The sequence below is a fragment of the Equus caballus genome, chromosome 27, assembly GCF_041296265.1.
Source record: "Equus caballus isolate H_3958 breed thoroughbred chromosome 27, TB-T2T, whole genome shotgun sequence".
Taxonomy (NCBI): domain Eukaryota; kingdom Metazoa; phylum Chordata; class Mammalia; order Perissodactyla; family Equidae; genus Equus; species Equus caballus.
In genome coordinates, this window is record NC_091710.1 from 52,045,160 (window position 1) to 52,065,936 (window position 20,777).

The 20,777-nt window shown below is 39.0% G+C and overlaps 1 protein-coding gene across 16 annotated transcripts in view; it reads right to left on the reverse strand.

Annotated features, from left to right (window-relative positions):
- MCPH1 (microcephalin 1) overlaps positions 1-20,777 on the reverse strand; it is a 234,027-nt gene that overhangs the window by 185,453 nt on the left and 27,797 nt on the right. For 9 of the 16 annotated variants that reach the window (XM_070253456.1, XM_070253449.1, XM_023630485.2 and 6 more), the window contains exons 4-8: positions 19,548-19,635; positions 16,175-16,289; positions 12,553-12,696; positions 8,914-9,003; positions 5,465-6,661 (exon numbers count right to left, since the gene is read on the reverse strand). In XM_070253456.1, coding sequence (XP_070109557.1) covers positions 5,465-6,661; positions 8,914-9,003; positions 12,553-12,696; positions 16,175-16,289; positions 19,548-19,635 — 1,634 coding nt within the window. Of the gene's footprint in view, positions 1-3,640; positions 6,662-8,913; positions 9,004-12,552; positions 12,697-16,174; positions 16,290-19,547; positions 19,636-20,777 lie in introns of those variants that run through there. The other 7 variants (XM_070253458.1, XM_070253454.1, XM_070253457.1 and 4 more) reach the window with 2 other exon arrangements.

Here is a 20,777-nt window from a genome sequence, read left to right on the forward strand (position 1 = left end):
AAGAAACACTCAGACTATACAAAATATCCAGATAGAATATCTAAATGCCTATGAATGGATGGGTTTAGTTCTTATAAAATATATATAAAATATTTTTAATTAATTCAATTTTTAAAACAGTATACCTCCTGATGATTTCAATGAGATTTATCAAATACATCAATAAGATTATCAAACTCTCTCATATGGCTACAAAACACATGGGAAATTATGAAAGCAATTCTCTGCCTTGGGATTATGAATCATGAATATACAAAAATGCACCCTTTAGACAACTATAATATTTTTGTCTATAATTCTTCATTAACTAAATAAAAACACGATCCAAATAAATCCCATCTTGAACCGTATCATTTCTTTAAGCAGACACTACTATTCGCCATGTCACTTTTTCCTTCAAAGCCAGGATGAAGCCTCCTAATCCTCCCCAACCCAGGGTGGCAAGCCACCAACCAACCGAAGTCGGCACAGACATCATGTGTCCTTTCCCTCAAAGGGATTAATGCACTAGGACAGAAAAACGTTGTGTATGAAGGCTGTCAAGTAGTTTAAATACTTCAGCATAGACTGCATGATGAGGCCTGTGTGCCAGTTCATCCCCATCAAAAGCAGCCACTCCAGGAGAGGTCAGCCAACAAGTGAACAAAAAAAGCCACACAGTCCAGAGACAACTCCTATGAATCCTCCGGCACAGTATTAGATGCTTCCCAAACTGGCAAATTAGATGAAAGAAATGAGCTATAATTGGTGACATCACCAGCTTGTTAATCAGCATCATGGATGTCAGAAATAGTTTCTCATTGGTTAAATTCATGGATTCCAGAAAATGAGATGGGTTAAAATATTACAGGGCCATCCCTTACTCGGGCATGAATAAGGCATAAAAGTCTACACAAGCCATAGCTGGTGTGCCTGGGGGTGAGATCCAAGGCCCGAGCCCTAAATGGTCCTATGAGAAACCACAGGGTCAAGGTATCTGGTGGCTTGAAGCTGACACTAAGTTTACAGAAATTTAGCCCTAGAATATTGTCTGCCTCCAGGAAACCTTTCAGATAAGGTACGGACAGTCAACCTAAAGAACGGAGGCCTGGGCCTCCACATGTAGGTCTCTTTGGGGGACCATTTCCCATCTGCTTGCCAATGTAAATGTTTGTTCAATAAATGTCTGCGTGTCTGAGACTTGCTTGCAGCAAGATCTGGTACACAGAGCTGGCAGAAGAGTGCTAACCTTCATCACCTCTAATAATTGGTAACTGTTATCTATGAAAAAGAACCTAACTGTTGGACACAGCCAAATTGTTTAGATAAGGCACACGTCTGTGCTGACGTGTAAAATTTCATCATCCACAGCAGAGAAAATCTCGACTAAACCACGGACAAGAGTGAGGGTGTGGGTGTGGAAACGATCGGCTACTGCTTTTGCCAACGGCCATGTGGCACCGGTGGAACCACTCAGCTCCCTTCATCACTGAGGGGCCAGGCTGTGCACTAGTGCAGGACAACCAGCCAGCTTTGTGTGTTGGCAATTAAAGCTGACTTGAGGTGGTGGGCAGAAGGGCTGCAGTCAGCAGTGCCAGGGGAGGTGGGAAGATATTTCGACAAATAAGTAACATCAGGCAGCTTTGTACACTTCCTGTCCTGTGTGTCACAAGTTAAAACAAGATGTTGAGATCTCCATCCCTACGCAAATTTAACGTGGACGTTTTTCCTGTGCTCAAGCTGCAGTTTCAGCAACGTTTTTCAGACCTTGATGCAAGAGCAAAGGTAACTTATTTTAAAATCCACTTAACCGCACAATTGAAGAGTGTCTACCTAACCTTGATTGGAAGTGCTTAATCTGTTAAGAAAGGGCGTCTAAAAGGCACCTGTCAAGAGAAGAATCTAATAGAATTCCCTAAGTGCCTTCTAAGCAATCAATGTGCTAGATGAAAACCATCTGCTTATGGACTGACAACAGTATTTAGCAATAACTGTGTGTGTGAAAAGGCATTTTCAAAGGTGAATCACACAAAATTTTATTACATGGCAGCCTTAATAAACATTTGCAATCCATTTTGATGATGGCAATACTCTATTTGAATCTCAATTAAGTGAAAAGTCACTCCCCCCCCCCAAATTCTATTCTTCTCATTAGACTTGTGTTACAAAAAATTGTACTCAACTTTATCTTGAGTTTCATCAATAAAAACTTTGTGAAAATGTCTTTTTTCTCACTAAATACCTACCTACCTTGATTTTGCCTCCTGGCCCACTAACCCTAAAATATTTACTATCTGACCCATTACAGAAAAATTGCACTGACTCAACAGACTATACTAAAAAAAAAAATAAGTTGATCTGTCGATACCAATATGGAAATATCTGTCATTTTTTTAAAAAGAAAATTTTAAGGCAACAGGATAATTCTACATACACACAAAAATCCCCTTAACGCATCTACTTGCACCTGTATATTTGTGTACGTTCCCTCCCCCCCCCCACACACACACGTCTGGAAGGAAACGCACTGAGCTGTTGACGGTAACCACACTGTCTTCACACCGTCTTCTCCATAAAGCATCCAGGCTTATGTTTAACACATAATCGCATCTGACCACTCTCTAGCTCAAAACCCGCCAACGGCTCCACTTCAAAAGGGAACAACTCAAAGTCTTGTCAGGGATCTGGCTCCTGGCTGCCTTTCTGACCCTGTTCCCTCCCAGTCTTCCTTCAGCCCAATGAGCTGCTGCCGCGCTGGCCTCCATGTGGTTCCTGCAAACATCTTCCACCTCAGGACACTTGCAACTGCTGTTTCCTCAAGCTGAAACATGATGCCAGCAGTCACAAGGCCACCTCCGCCGAGAAGCCTTCCCTGGCCACCTCATCTAACCACCTGCACCTCTCTGGTTCTTTATAGCACACATTGCTCACTCCCTGACATCATGCTAATATATTCACTTACTGTCTGTCTTCCTGACCACAGCATAACCTCGCCAAGGGGTGCACGTTGGTTCCTTCTCTGCCATCCCCTAGGAAACTGGAAGAGTGTCTGGGACACAGAGGTGCACAACAAACAGTTCTTAAAGGAAGGAACAAAAGGAAGTAAGTGGGAGAGTGGGACAGGGAAATTTGACTCCTTTTAGCAATTTTTGCAGCAATGAGCATGTATTTGTGTACTGTTTATACTCAGAATAAAAGTTTAAAAAGAAAAAATTATTGGCTAATATGATTTCAAAGATTATTATTAAAAAAAAACAAAATTAAAAGTTTCTCCCTAGGGGCCAGCCAGGTGGCACAGTGGTTAAGTTCACACGCTCCACTTCGGTGGCCTGGGGTTTGCCAGTTCGGATCTCAGGTGTGGACCTATGCACGACTTATCAAGTCATGCCATGGCAGGCATCCCACATATAAAATAGAGGAAGATAGGCAGGGATATTAGCTCAGGGCCAATCTTCCTCAGCAAAAAGAGGAGGATTGGTAGTAGATGTTACCTCAGGACTAATCTTCCTCAAAGAAAAAAAAAAAAGTTTCTCCCTCCACTCTTGTTCTATTAACATCTACCACTGAGTCTCTTTGTAACGTGATCTTGCAACCTTTACTGCACACTATCTATCTTAGATATCAACAATGGCAACAAGTAAAAGTAAACTGAAAACAGAAATTGAAAATAGACCTTTATTTCAATATAAAAGATTTGGAGAGGTACAGCTTGATACACAGAATAGTTTTTACTGCTCCACAACTTCAGCATATATGGAAAGTCCAAGGTAAATGCAGGCTGTATGTTTTTATCTGTGGTAGATTCCCAGGGAGCAGTGGGATGCCAGCTGGGCTGACGGGGGAGAATTTAAAACAGCAGTGGGTCTTGATTTTATCAATATAAAACAAAGGGGTTAGCTTTAGGCTAGATAATAGGCAAGTCTCTTCCTGTCCGAAAATGCAATGATTTCTCTCTTCGGAATGACAGAAAATAAGGCAGGCAACTCGAGAAGACAGCCTTAGATTAGGGCACTGAGAATGTCTGTTTCCACCTCTGAGTGACATTCAGTACCAGGGCCCTGCCTGCACCACACTGAGTGACAGCCCCCACCACGTGGAGCCCAGACCCTGGGGGCCATGGACACTGGCCGTGGACACTAGAACAGGCCGTACACCTGCTTCCGAGGACGACCACTCTTTCTCGATCGACAACACTGGCATTACAGCGTGCACCACACTGTCTGAAATCAACTTTTCCACTTAATTCATATGTGCGTGCATTAAATATTATTAAAAGCTTAAAAAGTACCTAAGATAAAAACTGAGAAGAATGAGAATATAAGCTTTAAGAACAGGATATTCTTAACTGCCAAAACAATTCTATACATCTACTGTTTTATATTAACTTAAGAGTGGACATGATTTTAAAATAAATATTTTGAAAACATATACTAAGTCTAAAGAAACATAAAATATAATTCCTTATCGAACTTTACATATTTTCAGAAAGCTCAAATGTAAAAAAAATTATACAAAATTAATTCCTTTTGTGAGACAGTTTTGGGAAGTTTATACCCAAGGAAAAGAAAAGCAATATATCTGTGATTATTTCAACCCCCTTAACTTCTCCATCCTGAAAAAGGTGGTTAAAACTATGCAAAGAGAGGAGAAATGATGAAGAATAAACTTGTAGTTATTGAAACTTTAACCCACTCTTTAGGTAAAGATGGTTAAATTTCAAGATTTCTTCACTTTTGTTTGCTGAAACCTGCTTGTGCTTATAATCAGAAAGCAAAAAATGTTTCTATTGTTGCTACTTTTGCTACAATTACACAGCTCATTACTATGGTTACAAAAACACAGATGGAAATACATCTATTTAAATGAGACGCTTAAAGCAAAACAAACAGAAGTCAAACAAGGCTTGCAATAATGAACTTCTTACTTGAGCAAAAATGTTAAAAAATATTTCTTTACATATAACATTGCTCAAAGTTTCTTCAAAAGTAAAATATTGGTAACATATTTCCACATTTACTTTTTCATACCTCCTCTTTTCTTGATAGAATCAACGGCTTACACAACCTTAATTTCTCTTCTAAAATAAACAGCCTCACTGTTATGACCTGAGAATTTTCAAAAACCCTTTTACTATGCCTTGTTGCACAATAATCATGTCATAGTGAGAGGCTATATTGAAACAAGGAAAAGCATCCACTCGAGCCGATTACACAAGGTATCACTTACTCTTTCACCTCTAAGGAAAAGGCTTGGAGAAATGCATTCATAACAATAGGTTTGACAAAATGAGCCTAGAAATTCTATACGGCAGTAAGCCATCCATTCCTAAACAATTCATCATTGGAAAATATCAAACACATTCTTTAAAGGAAAAAGAAAGGGGGGAAGAGATATCTTAATGATGCAAGTTGTGATAAACTTGAAAGATGGAAGCACTATTACATACTCCTATAACACAGATACTTGGAAAAGGAGATTCACATACTTTCACTACATCCTCTGGGTAAGTTTTCACTTTCTTCTGTAGATTTTTCCACATTACAATCACCTACAAAATTTAGCTTATAATTACTCTGTGTTTCACCTTCAGAGGAATTCAACATTTTAGAAGCAGTATCTTCTTTCTGCCTGGTTTGTATGTCAATCAATTCTTGCATTTCTTTATTGCAGCCTTTCCAATGAGTTGAATCCCCATGATCTTCCTTTGCTACACGTGCTTTCTGAAGAGCGAGTTCGCTGATGGTACAGGAGGAGATACTTTTTCCATCTTCACTCATGTCTTCTCTTGTCTGAGGGACAGCCTGTCCACAAAATCCTGGAGTTTCTCCAGCAGCAGATGCTCCCTCAGAAGCCATGAAACCCAACGTTGTATTTCTTTCATCATTTGTAGGTCTCTGAAGACTGGAGCTGGTTTTTGCTATTAAATTGGTAATGCCAATTGATCCAGGGTTTTTACCAATGCAGGAAAAATCTGACATTTCTAAGACGGTTGTTCTCTCCCTCTTAGAAAGATTTCTTCTGCAGTAGAACTGGGCAGGCCTTGATGATGACTGACACCCGGGAAGGAGGTTCTCTGAATTCCTTTCCTTAAGATTATCAGGTGAAAAATAATCATCATATGAGGACTCCCCACAGTCAGGAGTCTTGGTAGCAGATCTGGTCCTGAATTGCAGGCTGCTTTCTGACTTAAACAGCTGCAATTTTGGCATGGTGGATTTCCCGTTATACCTCTTTCTCTTAAGTTTTTCTTTTGGAGATGAAGCTAAGTTCTCTGATGTCATTCTTCTCTTTGCTGAGGAACTCTTGGGTCGTGATTGTCCCAGAGAGTGGCCTTTTGTTGCAGATAACGTAGGAGACAAACTACATTTCTTATCAAATGCCTCCTTAGTTATTCCTTCTGAATGCTTCGTGTCCGGGGCGACTATTTCACCCACAGGATCTCTCTGCCAATGTATTTCTTCCTTTGAAAGGTTACTCATGAATTTCTGAGGAGTTAATTGACTGACGTACCCAGGAGATGCTGATACATGAATACTACTTGTTTTCAATACAGGTGACGAAACACATCTATCACTTTTAATTTCATCAACAAATCCTCCCACTTTCCTTTCCTGATTCCCACATCCTGAGTTTCCACAAAGATCCTCAAAAGATGAGTGTAGACCACCAGCAAAGGATTCATCTGGAAAATATTAACAAAGAATTAACTTTTTAACATGTTTTAAATTATTATAAAAGTAATTTTCAGTTGACCAATAAAGTAATATTTTTTAAGCCGAGTTAAGAAGAGTTTTAACCACATCCTGGTTCTTCTCGTTTCCCCTTCAGGACACCTTTAAGGCCAGCATTTTTAACTAGGGAACCTGGGCTTCAACGTGTGCATCAGATGGGATGTGGGTTGCAGGGAGGGAGGTAACAAACCTCTAAAAGTGTTACGTACACTTTCTGGATGTTCATATGCATGTGCCCTTTTTTCCATGAAGAGCATTCACAACTTGTCATGAAATTCTCAAGGAGGTCAACAATTCTAAAAGTTAAGAACTACTGCTTTCAGGTCTATGCCAAGTTGGAGTCTTCCATGAAGCCTTCCACAATTTAATGCAGCCCACCGTGACTCCTCTGCCTTCCACTGAAGTCTCCACATTATCTTTATATTCAAAAGTGAAGCACCTGGTAGATCTTAATGCTCTGACTTCCCATACAGTTTATATATTTCTTAAGAGTAATGCTAAGCTGCCACCTACCTCCTGAAAACTGTATACGCATTTACACCTCCAGGCCTTACCCTTCCTCCACACTTTAATACAGATAAATCCCACTCTTCCTTCAAAACACACCTCGGATGTCAAGATCTCTGAATCCTCCCACTGACTTCACCAGGTCTAATCACACAGAATTCCACCTAAATTTATAAAACTAGGTGTCACATCACACCGTGATTACATGCCTGTCTGTCCTCTCACTAGACTCGAAGCTCCAGAAACACCACTTTCTGGAATCTGAAGCCTCTAACCTGGCCCTGGCTCCCCCAGTAGGGCCTCGGCATCTGCTGACTGGACGGAGGACCTCACTTTATGGAAACTACACAACGGTGGAGGCAATGGAAGCGTCCTAACTTACTGACCGAAACCACTAAAGCTCTGCTTCTAAGAGGCAGAAAAGAGCCCACCACCAGAGAGCGGAGGGAAGCCCACCGGCTAGGGTGAGGCCACGCCACTGCCAAGTCAGTAGCTGGAAATACAGGACACTTTTTTAATTTTAGCAGCTGAATAAGCTAAGCATACTTTTCAAAAAGCTGACAAGCAGCGTGGCATGTCATGGAGTAAATTCTCAAGTTGGACTGTCTGGGTTCGCATCCCAGGCTGGGCTCTCACAAACTGTGTGTGACCTGTACGAGCTGTTTGATCTCTCTCTGACCTGGTTTTCTCAGGGAGAAAACGGGGACAACAACGGCACCTATTTCATAGGGCGAACGGGAGAACTGAATGAGACCCAGCGCAGAAGACACCCGCCTACGGCACAGAAAAATGAAAGCCAAGTTACTTATTATTATCGCTCGTTTCCAACTTATAGGAAACAGATGCAAGTATGAAATAAAAAGACGGAGATTATTTAAGATAAATGGGTAAATAATTACGACACATGCCAAAAAGATTACCAGAATAAACCACACATCAAAAGGAAGCTTTAGTGTAAACTCCCAATGCCTTGATCCTGTTTTGTGACTGGTCACTGTCGTGGCTTTCATAGTAAGACCTTCCACAACACTTCAAGCACTTTTGAACACAGTTCTTTTAGGGTCACTGCTACTTATCTGGGTCCTATTGTGGGCTGGGTGAGAAAAGTATAAGAAATGTGATACAACCAAAGGAAAGCTACAACCATGAAAAATTATCATTCAAAGCGAAACCAGGGCTTCCACATTAAAAAATATATATATGTATAATATATAATTCTAATTTCATTGTTACCAACATTCTTTTTGCTTCTAATCAGAAATCATCTGTCTCCTAAATTCTTTGATGATCTATACATACTTCACTGACCGAATTCAGAAACTTGTTCCATACATTCATTATACATGGTGTGAAACAATTTTTCCTTGTCTCTTTTACTGTTCTCAGTAATATGGAGATTAAACTGCACGCAATTCACATAAGATCAAAAGTTTCTTAAAAAATAAGCAATGGATTCTGTGCCAACAAAGCAAATACCTAGGAGAAAAACTATAGGAATCAAAAAGGAGGTTTAACTCACATGATTTCTCATGCCTTAATTTTATTACTATACTTATTTTTTACTATAGGACCTAATTCAGGGTGAAATTCATGAATTCTAGTTTTTAACTGTTCTTCTCATCATAAGAAATTCCAAATATAAAAACTATAATATTCTTAGAGCTTAAATATATCACAGAAAAGAAAATCATTTTACCTGAACATAAAGTATCATGTGAAATGTTCAAAGACACTTCGCACGTGGAGTTGACTGGGTTCTCCTGAGACTTCTCAGGCATCTGGGAAGCTGAAACGTCACCAAACATTTCATCAGACACAACTTTCACGTGTCTTAGTGGATGAAGCCAATGCAACTTACCCATTCGACTCTTATGTATCACACACACATCAACTGGTGCCTTGTACTTCATATTACAGACTTACTGCAAAACAGTAAGCCCAAAAAACTCCCAAATCTATTATAGATGATAAGAATCACAAAAAATAATTGACATAAAGCATATTATAAAAAAGGATTAATCATAGGGTAATTAAAGTTAGAAGGGATCTTGAAAAGTCAGCTTGCCTGGATCTAAGCAGAAGCTCAACAATGGTAAACAAATATTTCCAGTTAGATGTTAGTAATCAAGGCTTCTTCTCTTCAGGGATGCTGGTAACAGTTGCCTCTGTAACTAGAGCAGTGGTTCTCAATCAGGGGCAATTTTGGCTCCTGCAGATACTTGGTAATGTCTGCAGACACTGCTGGATGTCACATGTTGGGGAGTGGGGTGAAGAGTGAGCTATGTTGCTGGCATCTAGTGCATGGAGGCCAGGGATGCTGTGAAAGATTCTGCCATGCACAGGACAGCCCCCCAGCAAAAAACTATCCAGCCCAAGATGTCAATAGTGCTGAGGTTGAGAAATCCTAGTGGTTTCATAGAAAACATCAAGGATATCAATGATTTAACAAATAAGCTCATAAGTGTTATCTTCAAAGGCTGTGCACTCAACAAAAAAGAAACAAAAGAGATACCCAAAGATACTTTTTAAAGAGACTCGAAAGGACGCTTTTCTGAGAAAACTTAAGCAAACAATCATAAAATGAGAATAAACCAAAATAAGAAAGGTAAGCACAGAGATAAAATTTTCAATTGTTGAATTTTAAATTGTACTGGATGCAGTTAAGTGGCAGAATTAACACTGCAAAGTAATGAAATAAAGTTTAAGGCATATATAGGTATATACATAATTATATGTTGAAATAATTTGGATATTCATCTGAAACACTGCTAGTTACCTACCTCAATATCCATTCTCACCCTTCTCTTAACAACAGAACCCTGAATTTACTAGTGCAGCAACACACCCTGTGGAAGACTACATTTCAGTCTTGCTCGCAGTCTCCTGCAGGTGACTTATATTTTGTTTTCTCCTTCCTAGGCTAAAAATACTGCAGTCCTCTATAGCTCTGTCATCCTGTATGCCACTGGTCATCAGGTCAATTAAAGTAGGTATATGAACACAAATGCAAAAAACTGTACTATAATTCTCGGCTTCTCTCGAGTAGTTTTTTGCTTTTGTAGCTCTTGGCCATAAATGGTTGTATTTAGCTTACAACCAGGAATAGCCAGAGGACCGAGTCCTGATCAACGGAATTGGGCAGCAATATTGGATAGGACTTTTGGTAAGGCTGCTCACAGCGAGCTGGCTCAGCTGAGAGGCAAATGCATTTTAAAACAGAAGCCAGGCACCAAGGAAGGCAAAGCAGAAAGATGGGCGCCTAGATTCTCAAAGACACCACAGAATGACCACACTATGACTGCCTACTTCTGACCTCTTTGATGTGACAGAGAAATGCACCTAATTTAAGCTACTGGTTTTGTATTTCTGTTATATGCAGCCCAAACTAACCTTAACTGGTACAGGTGTTCACTACATATCATATACAAATAAAAACTCAAGATAGATTAAATATCTAAGCTTAAAAAATAAACTGTAAAAGTAATGGAAGAAAACATAGAACAATTTTAAAATCTTATGGTGGAGGAGTTCCAGGCATCACAGGAATCCTAGATGCCGTACGGAAAAGACAATCAGATTTGTCTACATTAAATGTAATATTTCTGTTTCACAAAAGTCACTGCATATTAAATGACAAACAATAGACTTTGTGTATTTTATTCAACAATATATTTACTGAGTGCCTACTATATAAGCACACTGTGCTCTACACTGGGAAGCTGGGAGAAAATGTTTGCAACATATAACAAGGAATTAACATACACGATATAGAAAAAGCTCTTACAAATGAGAAAGAAAAGAAAAATCTATATTCACATCTCACTTAACGACGGGGACACATCCTGAGAAATGTGACGTTAGGCCATTTCATCATTGTGTGAACATCAGAGTGTACTTACACCAAACCAAGATGGTAGAGCCTACTACACACTAGACTATATGGTACTAATCTTATGGGACCACCATCATATATGCAGTCCATCATTAACCAAAACATCGTTATGCAGAGCACAACTGTAATACGTATTTGGACAAAGACATATAATTGACAGAGATAATACATAGAGTATAACATTAAAAGTTATAGTCAGTAATAGTCGTTAATAACATGAAAAGACGTTTAACCTCATTAGCAAATTCACTAGCAACCTCAAAAGCAAATTAAACAAAGAAATCCAATTTTTCAATCTCAGATTGAAAAAGATGTAAAGACTAACGTGATCCAGTTTTCCAAGCATGGAGAAACTGTCATTCTTATAAAAACAACTGGCAGAGTGTAAAATGGTACAGACTTTTTGAAGACCAATCTGATAATATCTATCAAAAATGCTAAATTCTGCCTTTATGAATATTATTGAAAGACATGAAATACACAGGAATGTAAAGATTTATATAAAAGTGTGTCCACTAGTGTACAGATTATAACAGTAAAAAGTGAGAGGAAAGCCTTATGTCCACAGGTAGGAAAATGGTTAAATAAAAAACAAGAACAACATACCACGCAGTTTAAAAAGAATAAAAACTGTAGCACTATTTCTAAAAGAGAAAAATTGGAAATATATCCATCAACAGATAGATGATTTAATGCCAAATCTCTAGACTACTTTGCAGCATCTTAAAAAAAAAAAAAGAAAAAAGAAAAAAGAGGTAGGTCCACATCTACTGACCTGAAAAAACCTCCAAGACACTTTCAAGTAAAAAAAAAAAAGCTGAAAATAATAGGTATGCCACGATGCAATTTAGGTAAAGAAAAATTACACCTCCACACAGAAGATACAGAAGCCTTCATCTTTTTCATGTATACATAGATATGTGATGCACTGAAAAAGATCTGGAAAAACACATCACCTTAAGATGCAGGTTACCCACGGGCAGCAGAGAATTAGGTGGGAATCAAGATGGATTTTTACTATGAGCCATACACTGGTAAATATTTTATGAAAATGTGCTTATATATTACTTAATTAAAACTTCTACAGATAAAAGAAATGAAAACATAAACTGATGCATTAGATACTAAATCTAAAGCAAATTCCTTCAAAAGATGGGCCTGATCAATTTAATTTAAAAAATTCCCCAAAATATTAAAAATTACAAAGGAGCTGCAGCAAATAGGATTTTGAACCTGGAGACTACTATACACTCAATAAATGCTTAATGAAGCATTAGATTTCCAGGGAGAAAATATTAACAAAGCCCACTCTGAAATAGGTCAAGTCTATTTAGAATCAGGAAACATTAACTGAAATATCTGGGTAAAGAAGAAAAGAAACTTCCCACCACAATTTATTCACCTATTCGCATAATTTTCATTTTATAACATGTAAGCACTTACAGACAGGGGAAAGGTTTTCCCTTTTCTCCTTCATCTCCTGTAATCTCTTCTCCATTCCGATGTGGTGACCACTGTACATTTTAATTGTGGGACTATACATCAATGAACCGTTAGACTCAAACAAGAGAACAGGTACACCATTATCTGAAAATAAACAAAAATCCAATTTTAAGCTCAAAAGAATGCCTTCCTACTTCAACAGTATGATTCCTCTTAAAGAACACCCCACCCCCCACCCCAGAGTTTTCCTCTTCCCCTTCAACACCATTACCCGCTACCCATATTCTGTCACCACCACCTCCACCATCAGTAACACCACACTCCAACTGCTAGCATTTGCTGAGCAATGTCCACTGCAGGCACTGTGCTAAGTGCAACACGCACATCATCTCATTCAACCTTCCCCCAAACCCAAGGTATCCCCATTGAAAGATGAGGAAACTGACAGGCAGAAGTTAAGTAACGTATCTACTCAGGATCACCCAACTAGTGAGAAGGTGAAACCACAATGAAATCTGGTTCCTAAATGTGGTGAGAGGTGGTAGACTATGACACCCTAAAAGATGCCACTTTGGCATAACGTTTATTTTGAGCTAAAGGCACTTAAATAACAGCACGCGCAAGAAGGGCATTCTGACCCTCCCTTTCCTTCTTGAAGGCAGGAGATAAAACTCCCCTGTGAAAGACGCCCTCCTTCCACCAGGAGGAAAGAAACATTTTTATCACCAGAGACAGGGAGTCAAGGCTGAGAGAATTCTGTCCAAATAGACCTTTTAAAGTCTTCCTCTGGTGCCCCTTATATTTTAGTTATTTTTCCATAATTGCCTTTCTTCATTGAACCTAGTACATCAGCACTTAGGTTTTGCCACTTCTTTGGGTCTTCATTTCCTTCTGAGAGCTCTTGTGTCAGAAAAACTGGTATAAATTTGAACGCTCTGCTCTTGTTTCTCTGTCTCTTATTACAGAGCCCAGCCGAGGACGTAAGATGGGTAGAGAAGTTTGCCTCTCCTACAGTGGTTTTTACCCCAGGTTTCAGAAAGTGCCACCACTAACCCCTCTACCTCACCCTCTCACCCCCCAGAGACACTCATAGACCCACACTTGAACTCTGGGGTCAGGGGGGTCCTGGAGCCGTGAAATAATGGGCTAATTCACTGTGTGGGTGCACAGTTGTGCGTTTTTCTAGAATCCATAACCTGCATATGCTCAAAGAGAACTTTAAGACACTGACCACTTGCCTCCCTACAATAAAAAAAACCCAGAATCATTCAATATCCTCCCTTTTGCAACTCTTATGCTTGAAAAACTCTTACTGCACTTCTGACCATAAGCAGATCACAGAGGATGTGGCAGATTATAAAAAACATTAAGTATAGCATTTTATCCTAAATACTTTTTCCTTAGGATGACAATGAGGAATTTTAAGCCCACTTGACATCCAATTTACACTGTTCTGACTCAAGTATGGGAGACTGATGGATGGTAAGGACACAGTGCCTAGAGGGCCAGTTAAGGAACCGCTACATTGACTCAAGTGGGGGTGATGCAGGCTCGGAAGGAGAGAGCCAAGAAGGGGTCAAGCAATCATTTCAGAAGCAGGGTCTAAGAATCTGGATGGGTAGTCAGTGTCAGGCAGAAAGAGACGTCAAGGAGAACTCCATGTTTCTGTCTGGAGCATCCTGGCAGTCCAGATGGTTAGTGTGGGCTTGGTAGGGAGGGGCCAGCAGGGCACAAGAAGAGAAAAGACTCTCAGGCAACGGGATGACTGAGCACAAAAACAAATGATAAAGACAATGTTTTTGGAAAATTAACTGGCAGCACTGTGCAGGCAAACTGTTCTAGTCAATTATCTTGCATTATTATGACAGATTTAAAATAAAGCTGGAGGGGTCAGCCCAGTGGCGTAATATTAAGTTCATATGCTCTGCTTCAAAGGCCCGGGTTTCATAGGTCCAGATCCTGGGTGCGGACCTACACACTGTTCATCAAGCCATGCTGTGGCAGTGTCCTACATGCAAAATAGAGGAAGATAGGCACAGACGTTAGCTCAGTGACAATCTTCCTCAAGCAAAAAGAGGAAGATTAGCAACAGATGTTAGCTGAGGGCCAATCTCTTTGCAAAACAAACTAATAAAGCTTCATAATTCTACATGAATAATTTCAAAATACAGAGCAGATAATTTGCAACACAGTAACAGTGAATAAAACAAACAAACAAATAGAGGAATGAATGCTTCCTATTTCTATACTATTCATTATATAGTTATCAAAATTGCTTATTTCTATCAGTGATGTGTCAGGATTGGTTTGAAATACTGCATTTAGAGGACAGTGAAAAAGGCAAAAAAAGAGAAATATCAGAAACACATAAAGTACTCTAGAGTTTCACGATGTTATTTTTCTAAATCATTAAAAGAATATACCTAGTAAAAAGCCAAACAATCCAATCAAAAAATGGGTGGAGGATCTGAATAGACATTTTACCAAAGAAGATATCCAGACAGCCAACAGGTACGTGAAAAGATACTCAACATCACTCATCTTCAGGGGAATGCAAATCTAAACCACAAAGAGATATCATCTCACACCTCTCAGAGTGGCTATTATCAAAAAGACAAGAAACGACAAGAGTCGGGAAGGATGTGGAGAAAAGGGAACCATCGCATATGGTTGGTGGGAATGTAAATTGGTGCAGTCACTGTGGAAAACAGTATGGAGGTTTCTTAAAAAATGAAAAGTAGAACTACCATATAATCCCACAATCCCACTTCTGGGTATTTATCCAAAGAAAAAAAAACACTGTTTGAAAAGATATATGCACCCCCACGTTCATCACAGCACTGTTTACAATAGCCAAGACATGGAAACCACCTAAGGGCCCAGTAATGAATGAATGGATAGAGAAAATGTCATTCAGCCATAAAAAAGGAAGGAAATCTTGCCATTTGCCACAACATGGATGGACCTGGAGGGCATTATGTTAAGTGAAAAGAGTCAGACAAAGAAAGACAAATACCATATGACCTCACTTATAATGGAATCTTAAAGAAAATAAAAACCACCTAAATTCATAGATGCAGAGAACAGACTTGGTTGGAGGATGGGGGAGAACTGGGCGAAAGGAGTCAAAAGGTGCAAACTTCTAGTTATAAAATAAGCAAGGCACGGGGACGGGGATGTAACGCACAGCACGGTGCCTGTAGTTAACAATACCGTATTAAATATTCCAAAGTTGCTAAGAGTACCTCTGAAAAGTCCTCATCACAAGAAAAACAAAGGAAAAAAGTTTCTAACTATGTATGGTGACAGACATTAACTAGACTTCTTGTGGTGATCATTTCACAATGTATACAAATATCAATTCACTATGTTGTACATCTGAAACTAATATGATGTTATATGTCAATTATATCTCAATTAAAAAAAAGACCGGGACCAGTTAGCCCAACTATATGGCCCTATAACGGCTGTAGTCAAGTTTTCCGCAGGCGACTTACATTTCATTTTCTCCTTCCTAGGCCAGAACTACTGCCGTCCCCCTTAGCTCTGTCAACCTGGATGCCGCTGGTTGTCTGGCAAATGAAAGTAGATGTACAAACACAAACATGGAGGGCTTGCTTACCTAGAGTTGTTTTTTGCTTTTGTAGCTCTTTAGCCATTTTCTCAAATTTCTTTTGCAGTCTCTTATCATTTTCTGGTGTTCTAGGAATAAAATCTTTGGGCTGCATACACTTATGCTGTGCAAAAAGGACATAAAAATTACGAATACAGTGATGCAATTGTGTAAGACAGGAAAAGAACCCTTTCACGTACATTTCTGACATCCTTTTTAACATCAATAATAAAACTTTCTTAAAGAGGTATTTTTTGTACTATATGTGAATTGGAAATATTTATTTTTTGTGCAATTGTAAAAATATGGACAGAATTTTAAAACTGAATAAAGGGCTACACATTAAGTAGCTATGTTTTCTGTGGCGTTTTCCAGATCCCTGCATTCTTAGTTTCCATGAAGGTTCTTAAAACAAAATTACTCTCTTTTTCCTCATTTCTGCTACTCTCATCTTATCTCTTCTCCCCTCAAAAAATCATGATATAGTAATAAAGCACAAAAGCAACTATTTTATAACTACCAAAGAAAAGAACCTTCATTTAATCTTGCCTTATTGCATTTAAATCACAGTAACTCCATTCAGCCAGTAAAAATCAAAAACTATGACTACACAAACAAAGTGTGACAAAATAAGGAAACCTCCAACACGTGAACCCAGGGCTGATATCCACAAGGAAGTCTGAGGTTAACTTTGTAATCTCCCCATCCTCTGATTAAAAGGGGGACATGTCTCTTTCAAACCAGCCTTCCCCACTTTCTCATTTTCAGAACTCCTCATTTGACCCAGCCACTCCCACAAATACAAAAACTGAATGTTACGTCCTCTTTACCTACTACCATTTCTACACCTGAGCGCTCTCTTAAGGACCTAAGAAAGATATGTCTTCTCTCTAGGCCTCATTTGGTTTTCAGTTTGAAGCCACCAGCCCAAACATGTTTACATGGGTACCCTGTCTAACTTCTTTTGTTCCAGTCTTAATGAAAGGACTTCTTCTAGCCATTCAAGGCTAATGCCTACACTTGTGTTCTTGATTTAGCATCCTGCCCTCTCAGTGAGTTATTCATTCATTTGTCATTTAACAAAGATGTTACCATGTGTCAGGCACTGCTCTGGAAACAAAGAGAGATCCTTGCTATTATGGGGCTTATACTCTATTAAGGAATGACAGAAAGAAATATAATAAATAAGTAAATGACACTGTATATGTATCAGGAGGGTTAATTCGAGCAGGCCTGGAATTGGCCTGAACCGTTTTTGCCAAAGCATGCAACGTACTAATTAACAGTATTTCTTTATAACTATGGGTCCATGGAGTTTGGGGCATTTGTACCCTCAAAGCACATCAACCTTGTCTGTTACTAGAGGGAGGGCTCTGTCATTGCGGGGGTGGAGGGTAACGTAGCGAGAACATGGGCACGTGACTAGCAGATTGTAAGAGGCTCCCCCAGGCACACCCTGGTCTCTAGATTATGAAGCACTGCTATTTGAGGTCCTGTGAATCTTCGTTAGTGACTGAACCCTATCTAACTGCTAACGTTGTTATAATATGTTAGAAAGGGGTAAGTACTATAGATGAAAAGGAGAAAGCAGGTGAGGGGAATCCAGACAGCTGGCATACTGGGAAGGAACTGCTAATGCAAATACACTAGTCAGGGGAGGTCTCACTGAGAAAGTAACCTGACACAAAGCCCTATGGAAGTTAGGAAACTAGTCATGTGGATTTTGGGGGGAAGCGTGTTACAGACAGAGGGAACAGATAATGCAATGGCTCTAAAATACAAATACGCTTGGTACGTCTAAAGAACAGCAAGCAAGAGGGTCAGGTTGGCAGCAGAAAGAGTGAGGGAGAGCGAAGCAGAGAACCTCTTCCAAGAACCCCAAATAATAAGGTCTGGAGTCATGTTTAATTTGCAGTTGCATTTCCAGGAGGAAAAGAAAGGGAATGTTTTTAGGCGTGAGTAAAAATTTAAATGGCAAAGTGTATGAGCAGTTATTATTTATGCTTCAGATTAGGAAAAATCAAAAAGATTAATAATATTCAGCATTGGTCAGAGTGTCGAGAAATAGGTACTCTTGCACTCTATTGGTGGAACTGGTAAAAATCAAAATGCATATCCATTTGACCCAGTAATTTCGTTTTTAGATAGTCCATTTGGAGAAATACACTCAAATATGTCACATAAACTACGTGCTTAGTAAAAACTGACAATGATCTAAGCACAAATCCAAGAACAATACATTCATATTACATATAATACAATGTGGAACAATGAAGCAGAGTTGTACGTACTAACATGAAATGGTCAAAGACACACCATTAAGTGAAGAAGAAAAAGCAACCTACCACACAACTCATGTAATTTAGTAGAACCTCATTCACGTAAAATGTGTGTGCATACACGTGTTGACGTATGTGTACGGAGACCATGGATTCACAGGGACCCAAGTCAAACTGCAAAGTGCTTATTTTGAGGGAAGGGAAATCAAGAGATGTTTGCTTTATTATTGATGTGTTTTTAAAATACTTTATTTTTAAAATGACAGACACAGCTCTCTCAGCGTATCACAGAGAGCCAAGAGACTGTTAAATGCTTTCTTTCACCTATAATCAGATGAGAAGATCTGGATGGAGACTGAATTAAGTTATCCATCACAGCACTGGCAAATTCTGGCTTGTCTGAGACGAAATATAATGGAGACACGTGGTTCACTATTTGCAGAAAATTTGGAGACATCCACAGGAATTTCTTCTTTAATCTATAGGAAATGTACAGTTTCTAGTCTGTCTAATTGAGTCCGGAGAAAGTCTGCAAATCTTCTCTCCAACAGGGATTCTCATGTGAAAATAAAGTGACCTGGACACGTCATAGTGAACTAGTTTACCCTCAGATAAAGAATCACAATGAAAACTCCTAAATAAATAAAAGCTGAAAAGGTTGTTCACATGTGAATTAGACCTCAAACGAAAGCAGTGTCTTTATAATTGTACAGCACATTTTCTGTACTAAGTAACTTTACAAACTTGGATATCTCTGATTCAGACTCTCAGATTTTCCAGCTAAAGAGAACAAATGCATTGTACCACAGACATAAAAAACTGAACTCTGAGGTAATTACCAGAGCACCTGAATGTTTGCTGGTCTCTTGGCAACTTTTAGTTTTCTCTTGGCCAACCATAGTCTCTTCCATTTCTTACAAATTACATCAAAGCATTCATAGAAAAAATAATCTCTATAACTTGTTAAAAATGCTATGTGAAAAAAAAATATCAATAGCAATACTTAAGACAACTCGAATATATTTCTAAAAGTTTTATTTTCTAGGAATCAAAAATAAATGAAATCATAACTGCCACTGTCTATACTGAAATCGTATACTTACTTTTTTTTTAATTAGGCTTGGTAAGTCTTCATTAGTATTAGCTGCAGGGAACAGGGATTCATCAATGTGTACTCCAGCTGTCCTGCATCTGTATAATTAAATTGAAGTAGTCTAATGAGTGTTTGTTTCTGTTGTAGTCACAAAGCATTAAATCTGCCCATGTGTCAGTAATTTAAGAAATCCATGCATAGGTCATTTTAATAGACATATCTTTTAAAATAAGCACATTTATTAACAAACGCAAAAGTCAATATAACTTCAACTTTCCAAAATCTTCTCTATATGGTCTTTTTAAAATACAAGAGTAGACGTGAGAGGAGGTAAAGGAAGTATCCTCTTTTACAACAATTTTAGATTTGCAATACACTTGAAAATGAGCAGTGCCTGGCACTTGTATGCCATTAAATGCATAATTTAAGGCTAAACAGGCCATAAAATGAGTAATTTAGACCTGGAAGGGTCCTAAAGAAATTAAAGCCAGAAAGCTTATCTTTCCACCAAAACTAGGTTCTCCTTTCTGTGTGTTTCTGTCAGAACACCACTACCACCCCCCGACCCTGCCCCAGGACTGTCTGCAATCGCAGCCACTCTTCACTGTGCCTTGTCCTTCCATAATCAGCTTGTTGTCACACCCTGCCATTTCTCCTCTTGCAATACCATTCACCTCCCTTCCTATCTTGGGAATCCTGCAACCATTACCTACTTCCAAGCATTCATTCATTCAAATCTAAACAATTACGATGGGGCGAGCCCGGTGGCGCAGTGGTTATTTGCGGTTAAGTTCGCAGGTTCCGCTTCTTGGCAGCCTGCGGTTCGCCGGTTCTGCTCCCGGGTTCGGACATGGCACCACTTGGCAAAAGCCATGCTGTGGTAGGCGGCCCATGTATAAAGTAGAGGAAGATGGGCACGGTTGTTAGCCCAGGGCCAGTCTTCCTCAGCAAAAAGAGGAGGATTGGCAGTAGTTAGCTCAGGGCTAATCTTCCTCAAAAAAATAAATAAATAAAATTTTAAAAAAATAAACAATTACAATGATTTTCTATATGATCTCCTTCTCTACAGTTTCTCCTCTTCTAATTCATTCACATAGTATCGAAATATTAATCTTAAAATATTCTACTCATCTCTCCCCAACCCAGATCAAAAATCTTCCATCACTGCTGTGCTTACAGAATAATCTCATTAATCTGTTGAGCATTTTTAAAATATGGCCCATAACCACATCTCTGACTA